At 36.4% G+C, this 21,200-nt stretch overlaps 1 protein-coding gene across 9 annotated transcripts in view; it reads left to right on the top strand.

The window, feature by feature from the left end:
- TLK1 (tousled like kinase 1) overlaps nt 1-21,200 on the top strand; it is a 170,165-nt gene that overhangs the window by 134,568 nt on the left and 14,397 nt on the right. For all 9 annotated transcript variants that reach the window (XM_055379153.2, XM_019022664.4, XM_063694982.1 and 6 more), the window contains 6 exons: nt 11,406-11,503; nt 14,939-15,020; nt 19,381-19,472; nt 19,555-19,644; nt 19,800-19,969; nt 20,159-20,294. In XM_055379153.2, coding sequence (XP_055235128.1) covers nt 11,406-11,503; nt 14,939-15,020; nt 19,381-19,472; nt 19,555-19,644; nt 19,800-19,969; nt 20,159-20,294 — 668 coding nt within the window. The remainder of the gene's footprint in view (nt 1-11,405; nt 11,504-14,938; nt 15,021-19,380; nt 19,473-19,554; nt 19,645-19,799; nt 19,970-20,158; nt 20,295-21,200) is intronic.

The raw sequence follows: 21,200 nt of genomic DNA, 5'->3' as shown, positions 1-21,200 counted from the left end.
GGTTTCTGTGAAAAACACTTTTATAAAGTAAGGTATACTTAGTGTCCAAATATTATATAGACATTTGTAAAATGTTGTAGAACACTAAACCTTCTAACCTTCGTATTTTCCTCTTTCCCAGTGTTTGACTTCTATATTTTTCGTATTTACTTACTCTTTCCAATAATTATCCCTTCCATAATCTTTTTCCTGCTTTTTTTTCTAGCTTTTATCAAATTTACTGAGCAGTCTTAGATTTCTAACTTTATCTTTTTTTTAACTAATTTACAACATAACTTTTCTTTTCTTTGACCTTCATCATGGAATATTTTGGGGAAATGGATTAACAATAATGCTGAAACATACTCTCATGTCATGAATGCCCGTATTTTCTTCTGAGAGACTATTTTGGGTGAGAAGAATGAGTGTATTATAAAGAAAGTGGCCAGTAGTACATACAGGGAACAAAATTAAGCAAGTAATGTCACCTTAGAGCATAAATAGCAGTTGCCTGCTTAGAACCGAGTATTAATTTTTGAGTTATACAGTTAAAAAATAATAAGCAATAAGTTACATGTGTAAAAATAAGTTATTTGGCATTCTGAAGCACAGTTGGAAAATAGGTCATTCTGTTTTCTAAAAAAGATTAAACAGACTTTTAAAACACAGGACAGGCTTGAGTCAAAAGAAAAGATGTTATCACTTCTGTCTTATCAGCTCCCTATGCTCCTGGGTTTATTAAGCAGACATGAACCCCAACTTGTAAATATACAGCTTCTACCATAGGCTGGATCGGAGTATTTGACGCCCCTTGTATCCTGCACAGGAAATATAACCAGTCAGTTTACGGTTTAGATTTGGAGCCTGGCATACTCTCTCATTAGCATGGGTGACTCTCTTGCCCTTTCTCCCTTCAATAAATTCTTAACATTAAGCAGAACTAATTATTAGACTAACTTTCTTAGCACTGAAGGACCAAAGTTCATCGAGGAAGCCCATGGCATATGGACATAGGAGAATAGAAAGACCTGTTTACTTTTTCTTGAAGTGGATAATTTATGACATGCTTTGTGTTTCATAATGATAATCACTATAATTGAAAAGCTAAACTAAAATATGAAAAAGTATATTTACCTTTGAATAAATCATGAAGTTTAGTTCATATTTTATGCTGTTCTTCAGGGTTAGAAAAATAATAAATCCAAAGATAGCCTTACTCTATTATCCAATGTGTGATAGAGTAAGGAATGACAGTCAGGCAGAAACCTCCAAAAGTAAATACATGGCTAAAATAAATAGGTGTTTCTAGTTACTACCAAAAAGTAAATGTAAACTTACTTATGGACTTACTAGTTTTCTCTTCTGAGATAAGGAAAATCACAGCAGAGCGTCACTTTTTTTCCCCTCAACTGTATCAAGAATTCTTTTATCTAATATTTATTGTTATAGTTGTTCCCAAGTTTAAGCAGTCATTGCTCACCCATTTATTAAGTGACTTATTGCCATACTCTGCCTGACACAGGCATAATTCAAATTCCCATTTTAACAGAATTACATAATATTACTTTTTATAGACTTTGAAGCTTTCACCATTTTTGAGTGAACATTAATTACACCTTTTTGAATGCCCAGATCTATATATACTTCCTCTGGAGTAATAGCACCAGTAAGTGACAAAGCCAAAACTTGAACCATTCCCACTCCTGTTTCAATGACTGTACCCATGTAGTTAATTCCTAGAATTATTTTGTTGTAGATTAATAGTAAGTTGATTCTTTGTATTCAGAAAAATTAATTCATTTGTGGCTTTCCTTGCATCTCTATTAAGTACTGGACTGTTTGCTTTTCCTTAAGTTTTCTTTTGGTGTGTGGCGGGATGAACGTGCTATTTCATTTTCATTACAGATAAAGGAGAACAGTTTTAAGTTAATTATTTTTCATACACATTCTTTTTCATTCTCTTTCACATACTTTCTTCCTTGGGCATTATGTTAGTGACTGTTGAATCAACTACAATATTTCTTTATTATTAACTAATATATTGATTTTCACTCGATTTATTTTTAAAGGTCAACGAAGACCTTTTTAAAAAGCACATTTTTAAATAAAAACTCAAATAATTTTAAAATAAATCTTAAGGAATTCTTAGAATAGAACTATATAATAAAATATATGGAGACTATACAAATTATTCCTGAAACTATTTCAAAAGGAACAAGTAACTTTTTTGGTTATCATTAATTATATACAAACTTCCCCAGTTATTACTTAATAAAAGCTTGTAGTTGCAAAGAGATTAATTTCCTATCTTTAAAAAGTTGTTAATTTGAGGCAAAGCTTCTAAATGATCCTATTTTATCTACCTGTGCCCATGTGGAATCGTGGGTTCAAGGAAACCAACCAAAAACCACTTTGCTCTTATAGTTGATCAGGTTTTGATACCTGTCTCTGATAAGTTCTAATTATGGGAAAACAATTTATCTTTGTGATTCAGAAGCTCTGCTAGGTTGATTATATAGTCAGATCTTTATTCTGGAGTTGAAGAAGATGGTGTGGATTTGCTTTCAAGGATTGTCACTAAATTAACACATAAAACTAAAAACACAATCCCTGCAAAATCAACTTCCTTGAAATGTCTATATTTTTAAAAAGATATAAGTTATTAGTCATAATACCCCAAACTGATGAGTAAATGAGAATTTTGAAAGTTATTAGGTCCAGTAACTATGTCTTGAGACTGCTGTTACTCAAGTTTGTGATATGAACAGCATGTGGGTATGTTACTCTTTATTTTCTTGTCTTCAAATTTTTTTGTCTTCTTGATTTAAAATATTTGATTAGTTGGAGAGAATGTGTTTAGAAAGTGTGACATCTCAGTATGGAGTATTAAATAGTGTAGTAGGGATTGGCTTTAATGTGTGTGTTTTGGGGTGTGTGTGTGTGTGTGCGTGTGAGTGCATTTGACTTATGAGCCCTGAATATAAGTGCCAGAAGTTTTATTTGAAAAACATAACCAATTTGTAATTGAAACAGGATTAGTCAAGAATCATCAGCACCAACACAAATGTATCTTTGCAGACCGAAGGAATCAGCTAAACAATTTACAGTCATCTCAGTCTCTACTAAAACAAAAATCACATCCAACATGCCACCTGACACCATTTCTTTCTCTCTCTCTCCTTTGCTCCTTGCGATGTGGCATTCATCTCTCCTTGTGCCTCCGTTCTGAAGAGATAACAGTATAGCAACAACTCTGCCACTGAAATCCTGTTCTCTGACCGATATTGGCACCTGCAAAGAGAAACAACCAGTAACAGGCAGCAGCAGCATCAGTATTAATCTTCCATGATGAAATCTTTACAGGTCAAGAACAAGTACACAGCTCTTTTCTCACTCCTTCACAGTGGACCATGCAACTAGTTGAAATGGAAGACAATGGATTGTCTACAAGCCTTTTGAACAGTGGAGAATGCAGGGCGTTGGCTTTAGGTGAATTGACCCCCAAATATTCTTGAAGTTTGATGTCCCCTTTGGTCTTTTTTTCTGGAACACCATTGTCATCTGACTTATCAAACCCTTAGTATGACCACAAAGAATAAGTTTGCATATGTGACATTTTTTGTCACTTTAGGTTTGAATGAAAATATGAAAATAATGAGCATTATAATGCTAGAGGGCTTAATCTTTAAACCTGTTGTTCATCTTTATATTTATAGCCATGACTGGAAGAAATCTTCTAGGAATTCTCTCAATTAAAGCCAACTACATTGTACATGACGTTTCTGTAGAACCCAACACAAGATGCTGCTTGTGTAGGCAGTAGTTTTCAGTGGAATTCTGGGAAAAGTACACTATACTGGAAAAAGTCGTGATTAAGCCCATGAAGAATGTTAAAAGATTCCTGATTTCTTGGAGGGTGTGTGTGTGTGTGTGTGTGTGTGCAAGAAAGGTGCCAAGAAGAGTGCTGGAATTGTAACTTTACAATTTGTGCTTACTACGATTTTCCATTTAAAAATGAGTAGTTGTCCCAAAAAGATGACTGTGGTGAGAGAACATGGAACTAGCTGTAGATGGGAAAACTCAGTGTTCACGTTCTTATCTCTTACTCACATATGGACCTGCAAACTATCCTGGCTCTATTTTTCCATATTTATAATCACACAACCTTAACTTGGTAGTAGATAATGTTCAGCTACCAAAATGAAAATGTAGAGGTAAAAGGTGTTTTACTTCGTGTGTGTGTGTGTGTGTGTGTGTGTGTGTAATGTTCAGCTACCAAAATGAAAATGTAGAGGTAAAAGGTGTTTTACTTCGTGTTTGTGTGTGTGTGTGTGTGTGTGTGTGTTTGTTTTCGCACAGGCTGGAGTGTGGTGGCATGATCCCGGCTCACTGCAGCCTCCGCTTCCCAGGTTCAATCGATTCTCCTGCCTCAGCCTCCTGAGTAGCTGGGATTACAGGCGTGTGCCACCATGCCTGGCTAATTTTTAGTAGAAACGGGGTTTCACCATGTTGGTCAGGCTGGTGTCGAACTCCTGACCTTGTGATCCACCCACCTCAGCCTCCCAAAGTGCTGGAATTACAGGCGTGAGCCACCATGCTTGATCCACAGTGTTTAATATTAATCCTGTTGTTATACAGGCAATGGAATTTAAAACATTTTGGGAAGAATCTTAGAAGTCATGTTAGCCATCAGCAGGGTTTGTAACTAATTCAGATTTGTAAATTCAGTTCAGAGATAACTTTCACAAAAAAGAGAAAACAGTTGCTTGGCTACCAGCCCTTCCCAATCATAACTGTAAATCCATGCCATATGCATAATGAGCATGTAGAAGACTAGGTTTAAAAGGAAGCAGAGGCCAGGCATGGTGACTCATGCCTGTAATCCCAGCACTTTGGGAGGCAGAGGCCAGAGGATCGCTTCAGCCCAGGAGTTGGAAATCTTGTCTCTACCAAAAAAAAAAAAAAAAAAAAAAAAGTCGGGGCGGGAAAGCAGGAAAGAAAACTGGGAGAAGGACTGCAGTACACTACACGAAGGCATCGCACCTGTGTGTGATCAGGCTTGGTGTCAGCCCCTTGGTTAGTGTTGAACGTTAATTTCACTCCTATAATACAGCAGCTGTAAATATTTTTAAGACAAGTGTGCCAGATATTTAAATTTTGCCAATCAGTTGAGTTCTTAAACATTTATTTGATGCTGGGGAGGTAGTTTTTGTTTTGTTTTGTTATAATAAAGTAGAGGAACTGACAGAATTAAAACCTGCCTGTTTTAACAGTCATTCCAAATTACAGGTATTAATGTATGTATTTATGCATTTGAAGGGAGAATAAACCATTACCCCTCCACACACCCCCAGAAAAACAGGAAATGAAGTGTGTAGAGAGCAAAACATTGAGTAAAGGTACTAAGTTAATTATCTAAGCTAGTTGAACACACCTGAGGTGATACAGTATGCTCTCATCAGTAATAAGCCACTTTAGTAATTGGGGATAGGGGTGGAAGGAACATTTATATAATTAGGAAAGAAAGCCCCCAATATTTAATGATTTTTATCTTTTCTCCTTCTCCTACCCTTCTCCCCAATCTACACAATTATTCTCAAGCAAAAATATGATTATGGTGCAATCGTTTCAAAAGTCAGACCTGCTTTGTCTAGGTTGTAATTTTGGTTGGTTGGTTGGTTGGTTGGTTGGTTGGTTGGCTGGCTTTTATTTTGGTTGGTTCATATCTCACATATTCCTATTTAGGATATGGGAAAGCATATAATATGGTGACATAATAAGGATAAATTCGAAATAAATTAGTAATTTTCTCCTTAATTGTTTTTTTGCACTGCCCTTCCTTTTAATTAGCTTTTTTTTTCTTTTTTTCTTTTTTTTTTTTTTAGACAGTCGCGCTGTATCACCAAGGCTGGAGTGCAGTGGCGCAATCTGGGCTCACTGCAACCTCTGACTCCTGGGTTCAAGCGATTCACCTGCCTCAGCCTCTCAAGTAGCTGGGACTACAGGCTCCTGCCACCATGCCCGGCTAATTTATATATTTTTAGTAGAGACGGGGTTTCACTATGTTGGCCAGGCTGGTCTCAAACTCCTGACCTCATGATCCGCCCACCTCAGCCTCCCGAAGTGCTGGGATTATAGGCATGAGCCACCGCACCTGGCCCTTAATTAGATTTTAATAGTGCCTTTTGTTAATTTCACCTTTCCCTTCCTTGGTGGTAAACTTTCAGAATGGCATTATAAATCGTTTGTGAAATTAAAATTTAATTTTTTTAGGACTTAGAGATGTTAACTTTTAAGGGATTGATATTATTCACATTACTAAAGTGAATTTGGTGTTAAATTTTTTTTTTTTTCTGAGACGGAGTCTCACTCTGTCACCCAGGCTGGCTAGAGTGCAGGGGTGTGATCTTGGCTCGCTGCAACCTCAGTTTCCTGGGTTCAAGTGATTCTCGTGCCTCATCCTCCCGAGTAGCTGGGGTTATAGGCGAGCACCACCACGTCTGGTTTATCTTTGTATTTTTAGTAGATAAAGGATTTTGCCATGTTGGCCAGCCTGGTCTCGAACTCCTGACCTCAGGTGATCCACCGGCCTTGGCTTCCCAAAGTGCTGGGATTATAAGTGTGAGCCACCTTACCTGGCTGGTGTTAAAACCTCATTCTGAACCGGTTTTCTTAATCAAGTAGTGTTGTTACGGTGAATAGACTGTTCCAAGCTATATTCTTCTACCAACTCCCATAGGTTATAGGCACGCTGAGAATAATACATCAAAATACTTCCTGTTTTATCTTGCCTTTATGCGAAGGCAGTTCTTAGAAATTGAGTTTTTTGATAGAGAGAATATGTAACATATATTCAGGATTTGCTAAATAACTTTAAACTAGCAAGTTTAATTTTTTCAGGAAATGTATTGGTTTTACATATAAAAATGTATTTTATAACTTTTTAAGCCTTATAGTTTTAATGCCTACCATATTTCACCTTTTAATAATTGCCTTTTGAAAAAAATGCCATTATGAGAAATGCTCCAAAATACTCCAGATTCACCTACCATTTTCTTTTCTTTTTAAAAAACATCTCCTTCACATGGGAACCACCTATCATTTTTAACCTGGAATTTTACAGAAATTCTACATTGCTACAGCCTACATTTGGCTTATAGACTTGAGCCAAAGGAATATTATGTTGCCATAAGAGACTTTGATTACAAATAGAAAGCATTTCTATGCTGAAGATCTGGTGAGGGACAAAGTCTTTTAGTGAAGTTGCTGTGGGAGTTATCCATACACATTTTTTTTTTTAATTTTAACTGTTAGAAGGTAGTGTTTTTTCCAAGTTACTTAAACAATGAGACAGTGTTGAGATCTGTTGTATACCTGTCTGACTTGGCTTTTTATGTGAGTATTAGATTTTATTTTAAAATACTGTTAAAATAGCTATAGTGTGTATTGTTAAATTTTCCATTGTAGTTTTTGTTGGAACAGAAAAGAGCCATGTCCTTTTATTGTGTATTTAATTGCCAAACTTACCTCTCTCTTTAATACAGTCTGTTCTTATTTATGTCTCTTCTTCATTGTAATAGCCTACAGAGACCAGTTCATTTCTGGAGATGCTATTTGTCTCTTTGTTTCTTCTAGATTTTCTCTGCTTTCATTAACTGCTCAGCTAGTGTATGAATTCAGGACTGAAACTTGGTCTTACTAAGCACAACTTAGCTGATTGGATTGTCTCCTTTCAGTGTACTCGTCTGGCCTAGTTTTGCTATGAGTTTGAGGATTCTATTCTGTGATGAATTCAGATCAATTGTGAGCCTAGTTAATCCTGTCTTCTCCTGAACCCTTGGAAAAAGATTAATTCTGAGGATGGCCCACAGGTTAATGTCAGTCTCAGGCAAGGAGAATGTAGCCTACTGGATAGATCTTTGGAAATGATCTGTAGCAAAGATAAGTTGTTCAAACTATTGTACCCTGGGCCAAACCAAAACTGGGCCTTGCCCCATTCTCTGAGGACAAGGTGCTAGACAGTATTGCCCTAGCATTTATCTACAAGTGTGTGTGTGTTGGCCGTAACAAAATATCAGACTGGGCACCTAAACAACAGAAATTTATTCTAGAAGTCCATGACAAGATCAGGCAGAGTTTAATTTTGGGTAAGGGCTCTCTTGCTGGCTTGCAGATAGCCACCCTCTCACTTTGTCCTAACATGGCCTTTTCTCTGTGCTCCTTGGAGGGAGGGGTGGGGGAACCTTTCTTCTCATAAGGCCACTAATCCCATCATAAAGGCTCCATAACCTAATCCAACCCTAAGTACCTCCCAAAGGCCTCATCTTCAAATGCTGCCATATTAGGGAATAAGGGCTTCAATATATGAATTTTGAGGGAACACAGACATTCAGCCCATCACAATATATGTACTTTTTCTTAGCGGAATTTTTAGAGTAGCAGAGTTACCTTTCCCCCAGAAGTGTGTCAATTTGCTTGAAGTCCAAGATACTGTGAAATACTAACTTACAAGATGAAAGACAAATATATTTCACTGAGTATGGTGGGTTTATATCTATCTATTTAAGACATAGTTTCTTCCCTTGACATTTCCTTCTAAATACCCAGAATCCATCTTTTTTTCTCTAGTGCTACTGACATTTTGTTTTTCTTCCAGTAAACTTAACAATTCAAATGGAATGAAACTTGCTTATGCTTTTATTTTGTAAGATTTTTATGGGACATATTTGTCATGTTTTTAGAGGCAAAATAAAAAAAGCTTGCTTTAATTTGCTGATACATATTTTACTTTCTTTAACAAGTATTTATTTTGTAATATTGATTACTACCATTGTATAGACATCTGAAGATTATAAAACAAATGTAATTATGTTCATCAACAACCTATTTGAATCTTATATATTTATGACTCAGTAAAAATTAGCTTTTATAAATTCACTGTTGAAATAGTCTCCCCATGCCACAATTTCAAATAAAAGTTAAAACAAGTATTTATTCTAATAGGCTTTTCACAATTTTATCAGATTATTTAAACTTTCACCAGCCTACCAAATGTTGAGTAGCTTCCTACACGTGTGACAGTCAAATTAAGTTTTTAAGCAGCAAACATTAGTAACATGAAGGGAAAGAGTCATTGCTTTCTAGATTCTAGTCTAGATTAGAATTGAATCTAGATTCTACATTTCTAGTGTAAATTAATCTAAATTCTTTCATACTCCTGGGTAAACCTGTATGGCAAGTTTCTTATCTGTTTTACATGGCTAACTATGATAACTAAGCTATGTTTTGAGTTTTTTGCCTCAAAGCTTTAAAATTTACTTCCTGTTTTTATAATGAAACTTTGATTATTGAATCTCCTAGGATATCACTTTACTTTTTAAAATTAAAATTAAAAATATATGTGACCGAAGCTGTTAATGAGGAAATTTCAGTTAAATTAAGAGAATCTATGTAGTGTACCTATTGTAGAAAATCTCCCAATACTTGTAGATAGATTTATCTTCATTTGAATTTATTTTGAAATTTTCTATTTGCCATGTAATATCAAATCTGCATTAAATATCTCTGCAACAAGTCGTGGTTGAATTTCATTTTAAAATAATAACCTTAGGAGTAATGTGAAGTACAAACAACATAATCTTTAGAGATATAATTTGTTTTTTCTCATAATGCTTAAAATATTCCTCTGAATTTCTGTCTTAGGTACTGGTGTAATAAGCTTTATACCTCTGTTTTCTGTCTTTGAATGAAATGATAATATTTATATTTTCAAAGTAAATTTCAGAGTTATATTTTTAGGTAAATAATTTTTTATATCAAAAGATAAGTTACTAAAAAGAAGCAAAGGAGCTGATGAAATATTTAAATGCATTATTCAGAAAAAACTTCTGTTCTATGTGGTCTAGATTTATAATTCTAGTGGGTACACATTAGGCCAAGGTGATCTGTATTTCTTTCCTTCAAAATTATGTACTAAAAATATTCTAAGCCAGGCATGGTGGCTCACACCTATAATCCTAACACTTTGAGAGGCTGAAGCAGGAGGATCCCTTGAGCTCAGGAGTTCAGGACTAGCCTGGGCAACACAGTGAGACCCCATCTCTACAAAAAAATAGCCAGGTGTGGTGGCACATGCCTGTAGTCCTAGCTACTGGGAAGGCTGAGGCAGGAGGATTGCTTGAGCTTGGGGGGTCGAGGCTGCAGTGAACTGTGATCATGCCACTGCGCTCCAGCCTGAGTGACAGAGTGAAAAAAGAAATTGGGCTAGAAATTTTCACTGAAACCTGGCACAGGCTTATCCTTTTTTTTTTATTGACGGCGGGTGGTAGTGGGCTGGAGAGTGGGGATGGAGTTTCCCTCTTGTTGCCCAGGCTGAAGTGCAGTGGCACGATCTCAGCTCGCTGCAACTTCTACTTCCCAGGTTCAGGCAATTCTCCTGCCTCAGCCTCCCAAGTAGCTGGGATTACAGGCATGCGCCACCACGCCTGGCTAATTTTGTATTTTTAGTAGAGACGGGGTTTCTCCATGTTGGTCAGGCTGGTCTCGAACTCCCGACCTCAGGTGATCCGCCCGCCACAGCCTCCCAAAGTCCAAAGTGCTGGGATTACAGGTGTGAGCCACTGCACCCAGCCCTAGTCTTATCCATTTTTTAAGTAGTAGTCAAATTTGTATTGTCAAAAAAGGGGTGTGGGGGTGTGTGTGTGTGTGTATGTGTATGTGTGTGTATGAATGAATGACATGAATGACATGAGTGATATGTGTACTTACTTGTTTTGGTGGCTAGCCTAAAAGTTGTATATTCTAAGACAAAAATGTATTTATATTGATTATTACATTTCTTTAAGATTTATTTACATCTGCTCTGATACCTTAGAGTCTGCTACAGCAATCTATAAATTTTTTGTTGTACTGTATCTTTAGGATTGCAAGTGAGTGGTCAGTTTGTGTGTGTGTGTGTGTTTGTACTCCAAATGCTGTAAGGCGTAGGAAGAATCATTCTGCTTTTTTCTTTCTTCCTCTTTTAACTATTATAAAATATTTTCATTTTATTTGTTTTCTACTAGTAAATTATTCCTTCTTAAATTAAAATTTGCATGGACTAGAAATAGCTCATTTTATGTTATGTCAGTTTTCAACTACCTTTCAGTATATACATTATAAAAATAGACTCCTTGTAGTACAGAATAAAACCCAGCATCTCATTAGGTATAGATTTTCATGTGGAGGATGGTTTCTTGAAATAGGTTTTTGCCTTATCTCTTTCCATCTTTTGGGCATTGAAAAGAGCACTTTGATCTTTTAACTCAGTGGTACTTTATAATATACTATTCTTCCCATCACTGTAAAAAATTGATGCATGGGTAAAAGTATCTTTTTTATATCGCAAATAAATTGAGCTTGTTATAGTCCCCTCTCTTCATTTTCAGGAAGAGGCAGAAATCCAGGCAGAACTTGAACGTTTGGAAAGAGTCAGAAATCTTCACATACGTGAGCTGAAAAGAATAAACAATGAAGATAATTCACAGTAAGTCATTATTTGCATTTCACAGTTTCATATTATTAAAACTACCCCCACCCCCCATAGAGCATAAACACAATATTTCCTTCTTGGGTTGTCTCATCGTACTTAGAAAAGATCCAAAGTCCTTCCCATGGCTTGGAAGGCCTTTTATGATCTGGTCCCTGGCCACCTCACGGTCCTCACTTCTCTTAAACATGTCAAGAGCGTTCCTATCTCAGTGGGCTTTTGTGCTTACCATTTCCTCTGCCTGGATGTTCCTCCTCTAAACACCTAATTGGCTTAATTACTTATCTCACTCCAAATGTTCTTTAGAAAGGCCATTCTTAGATCATCCTATTTAAAATAGTAGTCCCTAGCCAGGCCCAGTGGTGCTCACCTGTAGTTCCAGCTACTCAAGAGGGTAAGGTAGGAGGATTGCTTTGGCCAGGAGTTCAAAACCAGCCTTGTCAACATAGTGAGACCCCCATTTCTTTAAAAAAAAAAAAAAAAAAAAAGTCTCTGCTTCTTCCTCTTTTAATATCGTTACCTTGCTTTATATTTTCTGGATGTTCATCACTATCTGGAATTATAAATTTATTTTTTAGTTATTATTTGTCTCCTCCCTCTAGAATGTAAGCTTCATGAGTGCAAGGACTTGGTTTTGTTCTTGCTGTATCCGTAAAGCCTAGACCAGTGCCTGACATATGGCAGGCACTTAATAAATATTTGAATACCAAAGTTAATGTTGTAGTAGTGAAGGAGAAATTATTTCAACCAAAAGTATTTCAGTAAGCCATGTATCCCACATTATGCAAGAATTGGGAGAGAAATGGAAAAGTACAGCTTACAGTCTGTGTTCTTAATCAGTTGTCAGAATGAGTGCCATAGATAGTATATGTTGAAGCAATTGAAAGAAAAGAAAATATCTGTGGGCTTGTGGGAGCTTCATGAAAAAGATAGAAATTGAGCAAGACATAGAAGTAGAAATTAAGCAAGGTACTACTTGGATTTAGTTGATGTAAAAGAGAGGAAAGGTTTCTGTTTACACTTCATCTTTGGTCATGTAGTTTAAAGCTTCATGAGTTAATGTAAGTATCAGAATAGGAAGTGGCCAATTTCTGTGTGAAATATGAAAATCTTGCTTAGAAAGGCCTTCTTGTGATGTCTATGTATGTATAATTCATAAATACACAGATCATTCCATTATGTGAAGAGAAAGAAATAATATAGTTATGGAATAACCTAAATTATGTCAGATTAAAATTCTAGTGAAAGCCAGGTGTGCTGGCTTATGCCTGTAATCCTTGCACTTTGGGAGGCCAGTGCAAGCAAATCAGTTGAGCCCAGGAGTCAAAAACGAGCCTCAGCAAGGTGGAAAAACCCTGTCTCTACAAAAAATACAAAACTTAGCAGGGAATGGTGGCATGCACCTGTAGTTGCAGCTACTTGGGGGACTGAGGAGGGAGGATCGCCTGAGCCTGGGATGTTGAGCCTGCAGTGAGCCTAGGTCGCACTCCAGCCTGATTGACAAAGTGAGACTTTGTCTCCAAAAAAAAAAAAAAAGTGAGGGGCCAGGTGTGGTGGCTCATGCCTGTAATCCCAGCACTTTGGGAGGCTGAGGTGGGCGGATCACTTGAGGTTAGGAGTTCGAGACCAACCTGGCCAACATGGTGAAACCCCATCTCTACTAAAAATAAAAACACTAGCCCAGCGTTGTGGTGGGCGCCTGTAATCCCAGCTACTTGGGAGGCTGAGGCAGGAGAATCACTTGAACCCGGGAGGCGGAGGTTGCACCACTGCACTCCAGCCTGGGCAACAGAGCAAGACTGTCTTAAAAAAAAAGCGAGACTCTGTCTCCAAAAAAAAAAAAATCTAATAGAGCATATGGTACAAAACTAATTTAAGACTAACTGTTCCGAAAATTACATTTCAAATTTTGTGGATCTGACTTACATTGATGAAAATAAAATCAACTGTTACAGCTTTACAGTGTGGCTTGAAACTAAGCAGAAATTTCTTATATCTACAAGTTTCTCAAGAAAAAGCTTAAATTACTAAATCTAGAGTCAACTGATCTTGAAAAAAATAATAAAATACAATGTATTTTGGCCAGGCGTTGTGGCTCACACCTGAAATCGCAGTACTTTGGGAGGCCGAGGCAGGTGGATCACAAGGCCAGGAGTTCGAGACCAGCCTGGCCAATAAGGTGAAACCAGCCTGGCCAATATGGTGAAACCCCGTCTTTATTAAAAATACAAAAATTAGCTGGGCGTGGTGGCACGTGCCTGTAGTCTTAGCTAATCGGGAGACTGAGGCAGAAGAATTGCTTTAACCCGGTAGGAAGAGGCTGCAGTGAGCCAAGATCGTGCCACTGCACTCCAGCCAGAGTGAGACTCTGTCTCCAAAAAATAAAATAAAAAAATAAAAATACAGTGTATTAGCATTGCAAAGCTGACTTTTTTTTTTTTTTTTGAAAGTGTACATTTTGGAACCACATTTTTCTGCTAAGTCCTGCCTTTTATTAGCTGTTAAGCAAGTTACTTTTCTGTGCATCAGTACCTTCATTTATGAAACAGACATAGTTACAGGACCTACCTGATAGGGTGGGTTGAAAACTAAATGAGTTAATACAGGTAAGAGCATAAAACGCACAAGTTGAACATCATAATGTTGGAAATCTGAAATGTAAACTGCTCTAAAATCTGAAAATTTTTGAGCACTGACATGACATTCAAAGGTCATGCACAAAGGAAATGCTCATTGGAGCATTTCAGATTTTGGATTTTCAGATTAGGGATGCTCAGTCGGCAATATTCTAAAAAACAAACAAACAAAAAAAAACCTCCCAAATCAGAAACACTTCTGGTTTCAGGTATTTCAATAAGGGATACTCAGCCTATATATGGCAAGTACGGTAAATTCTAAGTAGTAATAGTAGTAGTAGTACCTATGAGTGATTTTTTTTTTTAATTTTAAAAAATCTTTTTAAAATTGGTGGTTAATTTATTTTACAAAAGTCCAAAGACAGTAAAATTTAATGATGAAGTCCAGTTTATAATTATGTTTAATCATATGTCAATACTGTAAAAGCTTGATTATAACTCCCAATATAAAAGTCTGTTTTTTCCAGAGAAGTGATTCTTGCTGAGTACATAAAGGATTTTATGAAGCTCTTGGCAATGCAGTAATTATTAGGTCTTTGTGAGAGTGCTGTAATTGGTCATTGCTCCTGAATATTGAGCTATAAAAGTTTTGTGAGCGCCAAAGCCTTAAGATGGGTGGTAGTCATGCAGATAGACTGGTAGAGAATGAAAAGAAATATTGAATGAAATTTGAAATTAGCAGTGGAGTAACTGAGAAATAAATAGCTAGGAATAGAATAAGAGAGTAGAACTTCAGTGTAGAAGGAATTTGTGTGTGTGTGTTTTAATATGTCTGTTTTTTGCCCCCACCTCTAAGGTTCAAAGATCACCCAACATTAAATGAAAGATATTTATTACTTCATCTGCTTGGTAGAGGTGGCTTTAGTGAAGTATATAAGGTAATGTATGTTTTATTCTGTTTTTTTACACTAATGTAGCAAGGATATAGGAGTATGTGGTTAAGAAGTACTTACGTTGTCTGGGCATGGTGGCTCACACATGTAACCCCAGGGCTTTGGGAGATGGGAGGGTGCCTGAGGCCAGGAGTTTGAGACCAACCTGGGCAACATAGTGAGACCTTGTCTCTACTTAAAAAAAAGTCAGCCAGGTGTGGTGGCGCACACACGTAGCCCCAGCTACTCAGGAGGCTGAGGTGGGAGTATTGCAGAGTCCAGGAATTCATGGTTGTAATAAGCTGTGATTGCACCACTGCACTCTAGTCTGGGTGACAGAGCAAGACCCTGTCTCAAAAACAAAAAAAAGAAGTACTTGTCTTTTGTTTATTGATTATATGTCCTCATTATAAAAAAGGGTTTGTTGTGGCTTCTGTTGTCTTATTTCCAGAATCCAAAGACTGTCCTTGCCACCTGCACAGTCCCTGTGATATTTGATACCTAGTCACCATTAACCAGTCCAATACAAAGAGTAACAGCTATTTAAATCAAGATAGGCAGGTAGCCATTTAATACAGTACACTTATAGAAAGATTGTACCCCTTAATTTAAAAATGTCTGAAGTATTAACATGTCCTGAATTTATCCAAATTTCTACCTATGTCAAGTCTGTTTCTCAAATGCATATGTATAAATGTAGTATTTTTACTCCCCGTGTTCACTATTTTATGCCTTTCTTTTTTTTTTTTTTTTTTTTGTACTTTATGTTGTATCTTTTAGCCTAACCTTTAAATATTGGATTCCTAAGGTCCCTTTTATCATTCTGTATTCTCCCTTAAGAAGGTTTTTATCCTCTCTCATTCACTGGGTTATCTATTTGGTGTCACCCCTGGGTAATATCTAGCTCACACTTTCTTTCTGAGTTCAGTACCTCAAAGTGTGTTTGTATACATGATTTACCTCATGTGGGTGCTTCATAGGTACTGGAAACTCACATTTGAAATAGAAGTTATCTTCCTCTCCTCTAAAATGCCTTTTAACACTGCTTCTGACTTCCCTGACCTCAGTATATAACATTGCCATTCATCTGCCTGGTCCCTCAAGTGAAAAAACACAAAAACCATCATATGCTCTTCCTTTCCCTTTGTTCCCCTCCCCTCACATATTATAAGCCCCTAGTTCCTGCTATTATTAATGCCATTAAGTTCTCCTAAATTCAGCCATGACCCTTCCCTTCTGTCTCTTAGCTCAAGGCTTCTTCCGGAACCTCATAGCTGATTGTCTTCTTTTGGGCATTGCTTTTCTCAAGTCATTTTGTACACTGCAACTAGAGTGAACTTTTTATAAAAGGCAACCTGATCATCTGTCCTACTTGAAAGCCACAGTAGCTTACCATTTGCTCTTGGGATGAAGTCCTAGTGAAGGGTTATATGCTCATCTTTAGTTCCTCTAAACAGCTTCCCTGACCCTCTGCATCTTCTCTGGTAGATTTGGTGTGCCTTTTTATAAGCTCCTTTGTGCTTCATTACGTACTGGCATAGTTGGTTAAAAGCTTTGGTTCTGAAGCCAGACAGCTAGGTTTAAATCCTGACTGCTATTTACTAATTTTATTAATTTGGGCTTCTTATTTAAATCTCTGTCTGACTCATTGGCTCCTTCTGAGAATAATAACAATACCTACATTATAGGGTTGTTGCAGTGATTAACTGAGTTATCACATGTAAATCATATAGAACATAGGTGCTGAGATAAGCTGATAAGATTATTAGAAATCCTGCTTGTTGGCCATGGCTCACACCTGTAATCCTCGCACTTGGTGGGGCCAAGGCAGGCAGATTGCCTGAACTCAGGAGTTCAAGACCAGTCTGGGCAACATGGCGAACCCGTTTCTACTAAAAATACAAAAAAAAAATTAGCTAGGCATGATGGCACATGCCTGTAGTTCCAGCTACTCGGAGGCTGAGGCATGATAATCGCTTGAACCTTGGAGGTGGGAGGTTGCAGTGAGCCAAGATTGTGCTACTGCACTCCACCCTGGGGGACAGAGGGAGACACTTTCTCTCAAAAAAAAAAAAAAAAAAAAAAAAAGAAAGAAAGAAAGAAATCCTGACTGTTGCACGGGACAAAGACTACGCCCTTCTCGTTTCTGCTTCTGACTTGGAAAAATTATGGGATTTGAGTTAAGAGAACTTCAGTTCTGGTATCAGTTTAACCATGCACTATTTTTTGTTAACTTAGATAAGCATTACACGTCAGGGTCCTCACCTTCCTCATTCATCAAAAGTGATCTTTGGGCTCTCTTCCAATTCCTGTTTCTCTCATTCTAATAATAGTTTATCCTTAAGCACTTAATGGGTGAAGTAGGCTTACCATAAGGTAGAAAAGATTATCATGATAGTTTAGCTGGGATCTAAAAGTCACTAAAAGTGCAGTTAGCATTAGCGTGGCCTAAAAGTTGTTGAGCTTATGAACTTACCATGAGCCTTCATAACAACCCTCTGCTACTGCCTGGTTGTATTTTAAATAACTATTTTAGCCTCATAGGTAGGACTTTTGTAGAAGAGGCTTACATAGAGATTAGAAAGTGCAGATTGGGGCCCAGTGACTTGAACTTTCTATACTGACCTAAATACTAGTGACATCATTCTCTAAGCCCTTTAAAGCCCTTTCATGATTGCCAGGTCTGTTGGGAAGCAACTAGACAAAAAGCAGATTGTAAGTCAAGAAGTAAAGAGTTGTATTTTATACCAGGATGGGAGATGTTGAGTCAGTTGCTGAGTGATTGCCATATTAACCTTATGGAAAGGTATACTTCTACTCACTTGAAATTTTGGGAGGAAGATGTGTTATATATATAATTTATATAATAAATTATATAAATTTATTATATATAATCAGTTATATATAATCAGTATACTCTGATAATAACTTTTTATTGCTTGCTTAGTTTTTTCTTCAATTATCCTTTACTATGATTGCCTTGAATTCTTTATAGATTTGTTCCGCCTTGTCCCTTACATAAACTTACTTTATTTTTATTCTTCTCAGTTTCTTTACACTTAACCCTTAATAATAATATGTAATTAGCTAATGTTTCTTGGCTGTACCATGTATTATTCTAAACACCTCGTATGTTTTACCCCCATTTAATCCTCTCAATAACCCTAACTTTTGGGGCTCAGAGAGGGTATTAGCACAGAGTCACTCAGCTAATAGGCTAATCTGATTGCAAAGAGAATATTCTTAACAACTGTGTGCTATATTGTATGTGATCTCATACTTTTATAGTTTTGTACCAAAGTAGTCACTTTACTGCTTATCCCCTCCTTCTTATTTTTAGGTTAAATTGATGGGAGGAAATGGGGACCTTCTTTCTAATAAATACGTAAGCTTTTAAGTGAAAGGGGCACCTTTGTGTGTAAATCACAATGGAACCAAAATTATTAAATGTCTCTTTAATAGTATTCATTGTTTTTTAAAAAAACATAAGTCATGTAAAGCTGTTAAAACACTGATCATTCTGTGTTTTTAATTTAAGAAATAGGCTGGTGATTTGAACAAATCAAGTATAAATTCTTTTTGAGACAACCAGGGAAAATTGAAGACAGGTTAGGTATTAGATGAGATGAAGGAATTATTACTGATGTAGTTAGGTGTGATAATGGTATGTGGTTATTTTTATTTAAATACTGATGTGTTTACTGGGAGAAATAATGTATTTCTTTTAATAATACTCTGGTTGGGAAGGGTGGGATGCAAGGGTACTAGGGAATAGATGAAACAAGAATGGCAACATATTGGTAATTTTTGAAACTGGATGGTAGGGGCATAAGGGCACATTATAGTAGTCTACTTGTGTATATGTTTGAACAGTTTTATAATAACGAATTTTTTTCAACAGTTGGAAAAATAACTGTTAGGAACTTTTTAATTTTTCTAAAAAGTGAGAAAGAAATAGGGGGTTGCTAGGAAAAGATAGATTTAAAAGGTTTTATCCAACCTACAAAAAAAGTGGTACAGTCATCTGTTTTTCTGGCTGCTTACTACTACTAGTATAGAGGAATAAGTCCATATTAAAAACAAATAATAGCTTTATTGTTTTATTTTTATTCAGTATATTGGCATTTATAAAATTTAATGTGAAAATTCACGTTAAGGTTTTATCTGATTTATTACCATGGAATTTCTGTCTTCTGATAATAAAAGTGTCATTGAACTATATATAGTCTTAGCAGAGAAGATCATTAATAATTGTAGGGTTTGTCCTAATTCCATATTATTGCAAAAATTATCACCAAAGTAAAAAACATCTCTTCAGCTATTCAATTGGTCTTTCATCTTAATTGTTTTTGACTTGAAATCCTAGGCTTTTGACCTTTATGAACAAAGATATGCTGCTGTGAAGATACATCAGCTTAATAAAAGCTGGAGAGATGAGAAGAAAGAAAACTACCACAAGTAAATACTAATACTTTATGGTTTTTTAAAATTGAATATTTTTTGAATGATCATGGAGAATTAATACACTGTCTTCTCATAGACATGCCTGCAGAGAGTATAGAATACACAAAGAACTGGATCACCCCAGAATAGTTAAACTCTATGATTATTTCTCCTTGGATACAGATACGTAAGTGAATATTAAGGTTCAATTTTTAAGGAAAGATATGCTTGCTTTCTCTTTCCCCATCCTGTGTGATGATATAAATACTCTCCATTTCCCCATTGTGATTCTGAATTCTTGGATATTACTTATGTCTAATTTTTTTCTCTTCTCTGTTGTAGGTTTTGTACAGTGTTAGAATACTGTGAAGGCAATGACTTGGATTTCTATCTGAAGCAACACAAGTTAATGTCAGAGAAAGAAGCTCGGTCTATTGTAATGCAGATTGTAAATGCACTAAGATATCTCAATGAGATCAAACCTCCTATTATACATTATGATCTTAAGCCAGGTAATTATGAAATTTGTCTAATATTTTTTAAACAAGTATAGTTTTTAAAAGTCATTCATTAAGTTATCTGAAAACAAGTTTTTTGGTTTCGCTTGTAAGACATCAGTAAAATACTAGTAAAATTAAAAGTTATTAAAGTTATGTTTTTCATGTATGTATCATTAAAAGAATCTTATATTTTATTCTTAGGAAACATCCTACTGGTAGATGGAACAGCATGTGGTGAAATCAAAATCACTGATTTTGGTCTGTCCAAGATTATGGATGATGATAGCTATGGTGTAGATGGAATGGATCTAACTTCCCAGGGGGCAGGCACTTACTGGTAAGTGTATTACTAAAAACATCAGAATGTCTAGATTAGTGCCCAGTGCTTTTATAATAATTTAGTGTTTTTTTATTTCCATGTAGCCATTAAGATTACTGTGGTAAAGGTGCTGATATTAAGCTCTCAGTTGAGAGGGAGACTTCTGTGGTCATTCCTCTTTTCTCATCTGTTCTTAACTGCAAATAACAGCATACTGGAGAGAGAGTGACCTGGCATTAACAAGTGACTTCAGTACCTGCCAGTCAGAAACTCCTAACAGGAAGAATTCATTCATGGGTTTTCTTCTACAATGTTAGGGTGATGTTTATCATAAATGTAAATAGTTATGTTAATATAATATTTTAACTATTGCAAGCAAAAACTGCAACCATCAAGCCCTCTCTGTGGAGGTTATATGGTTGCAGGGATTTTCGTTTTATTTTGAGACTGGGTCTTGCCCTGTGCAGTGGTGTAATCTTAGTTCACTGCAGCCTCAAACTCCTAGGCTCAAGCGATCTGCCCACTTACTCTTGAGTAACTGAGACCACAGGTACGCACCACTATGCCCAGCTAATCTAAATTTTTTGTAGAGACCAGGTCTTAATTTGTTGCCCAGGCTGGTCTTGAACTCCTGGTATCAAGTGATCTGCCTCTCCCAAAGTGCTTGGATTACAGGCATGAGCCACTGCACCTGGCTGGTGGTTTTTGTGGAAGATGGATGTTTTGTTGGTTGTGAATGGGAGATAAATTTGGCATATTCTTTGGACTTGACTTTCAGAAATCCCTTTTAAAGACTTGATATGTATAGATTTAAATTTAGATATAATCACAGATTCATAGATATAAATCTAAATGACTGTCATCCCCTCAGTATACCTATGTGTTCACAAAAACTACTTCATTGTGAATTTTCGAACTTGTTAA

The sequence above is a fragment of the Gorilla gorilla genome, chromosome 11, assembly GCF_029281585.2.
Source record: "Gorilla gorilla gorilla isolate KB3781 chromosome 11, NHGRI_mGorGor1-v2.1_pri, whole genome shotgun sequence".
In the NCBI taxonomy this organism is placed as follows: Eukaryota; Metazoa; Chordata; class Mammalia; order Primates; family Hominidae; genus Gorilla; species Gorilla gorilla.
The sequence above is the reverse complement of the archived record's forward strand: the minus strand, read 5'-3'. Positions and strand labels throughout refer to the sequence as shown.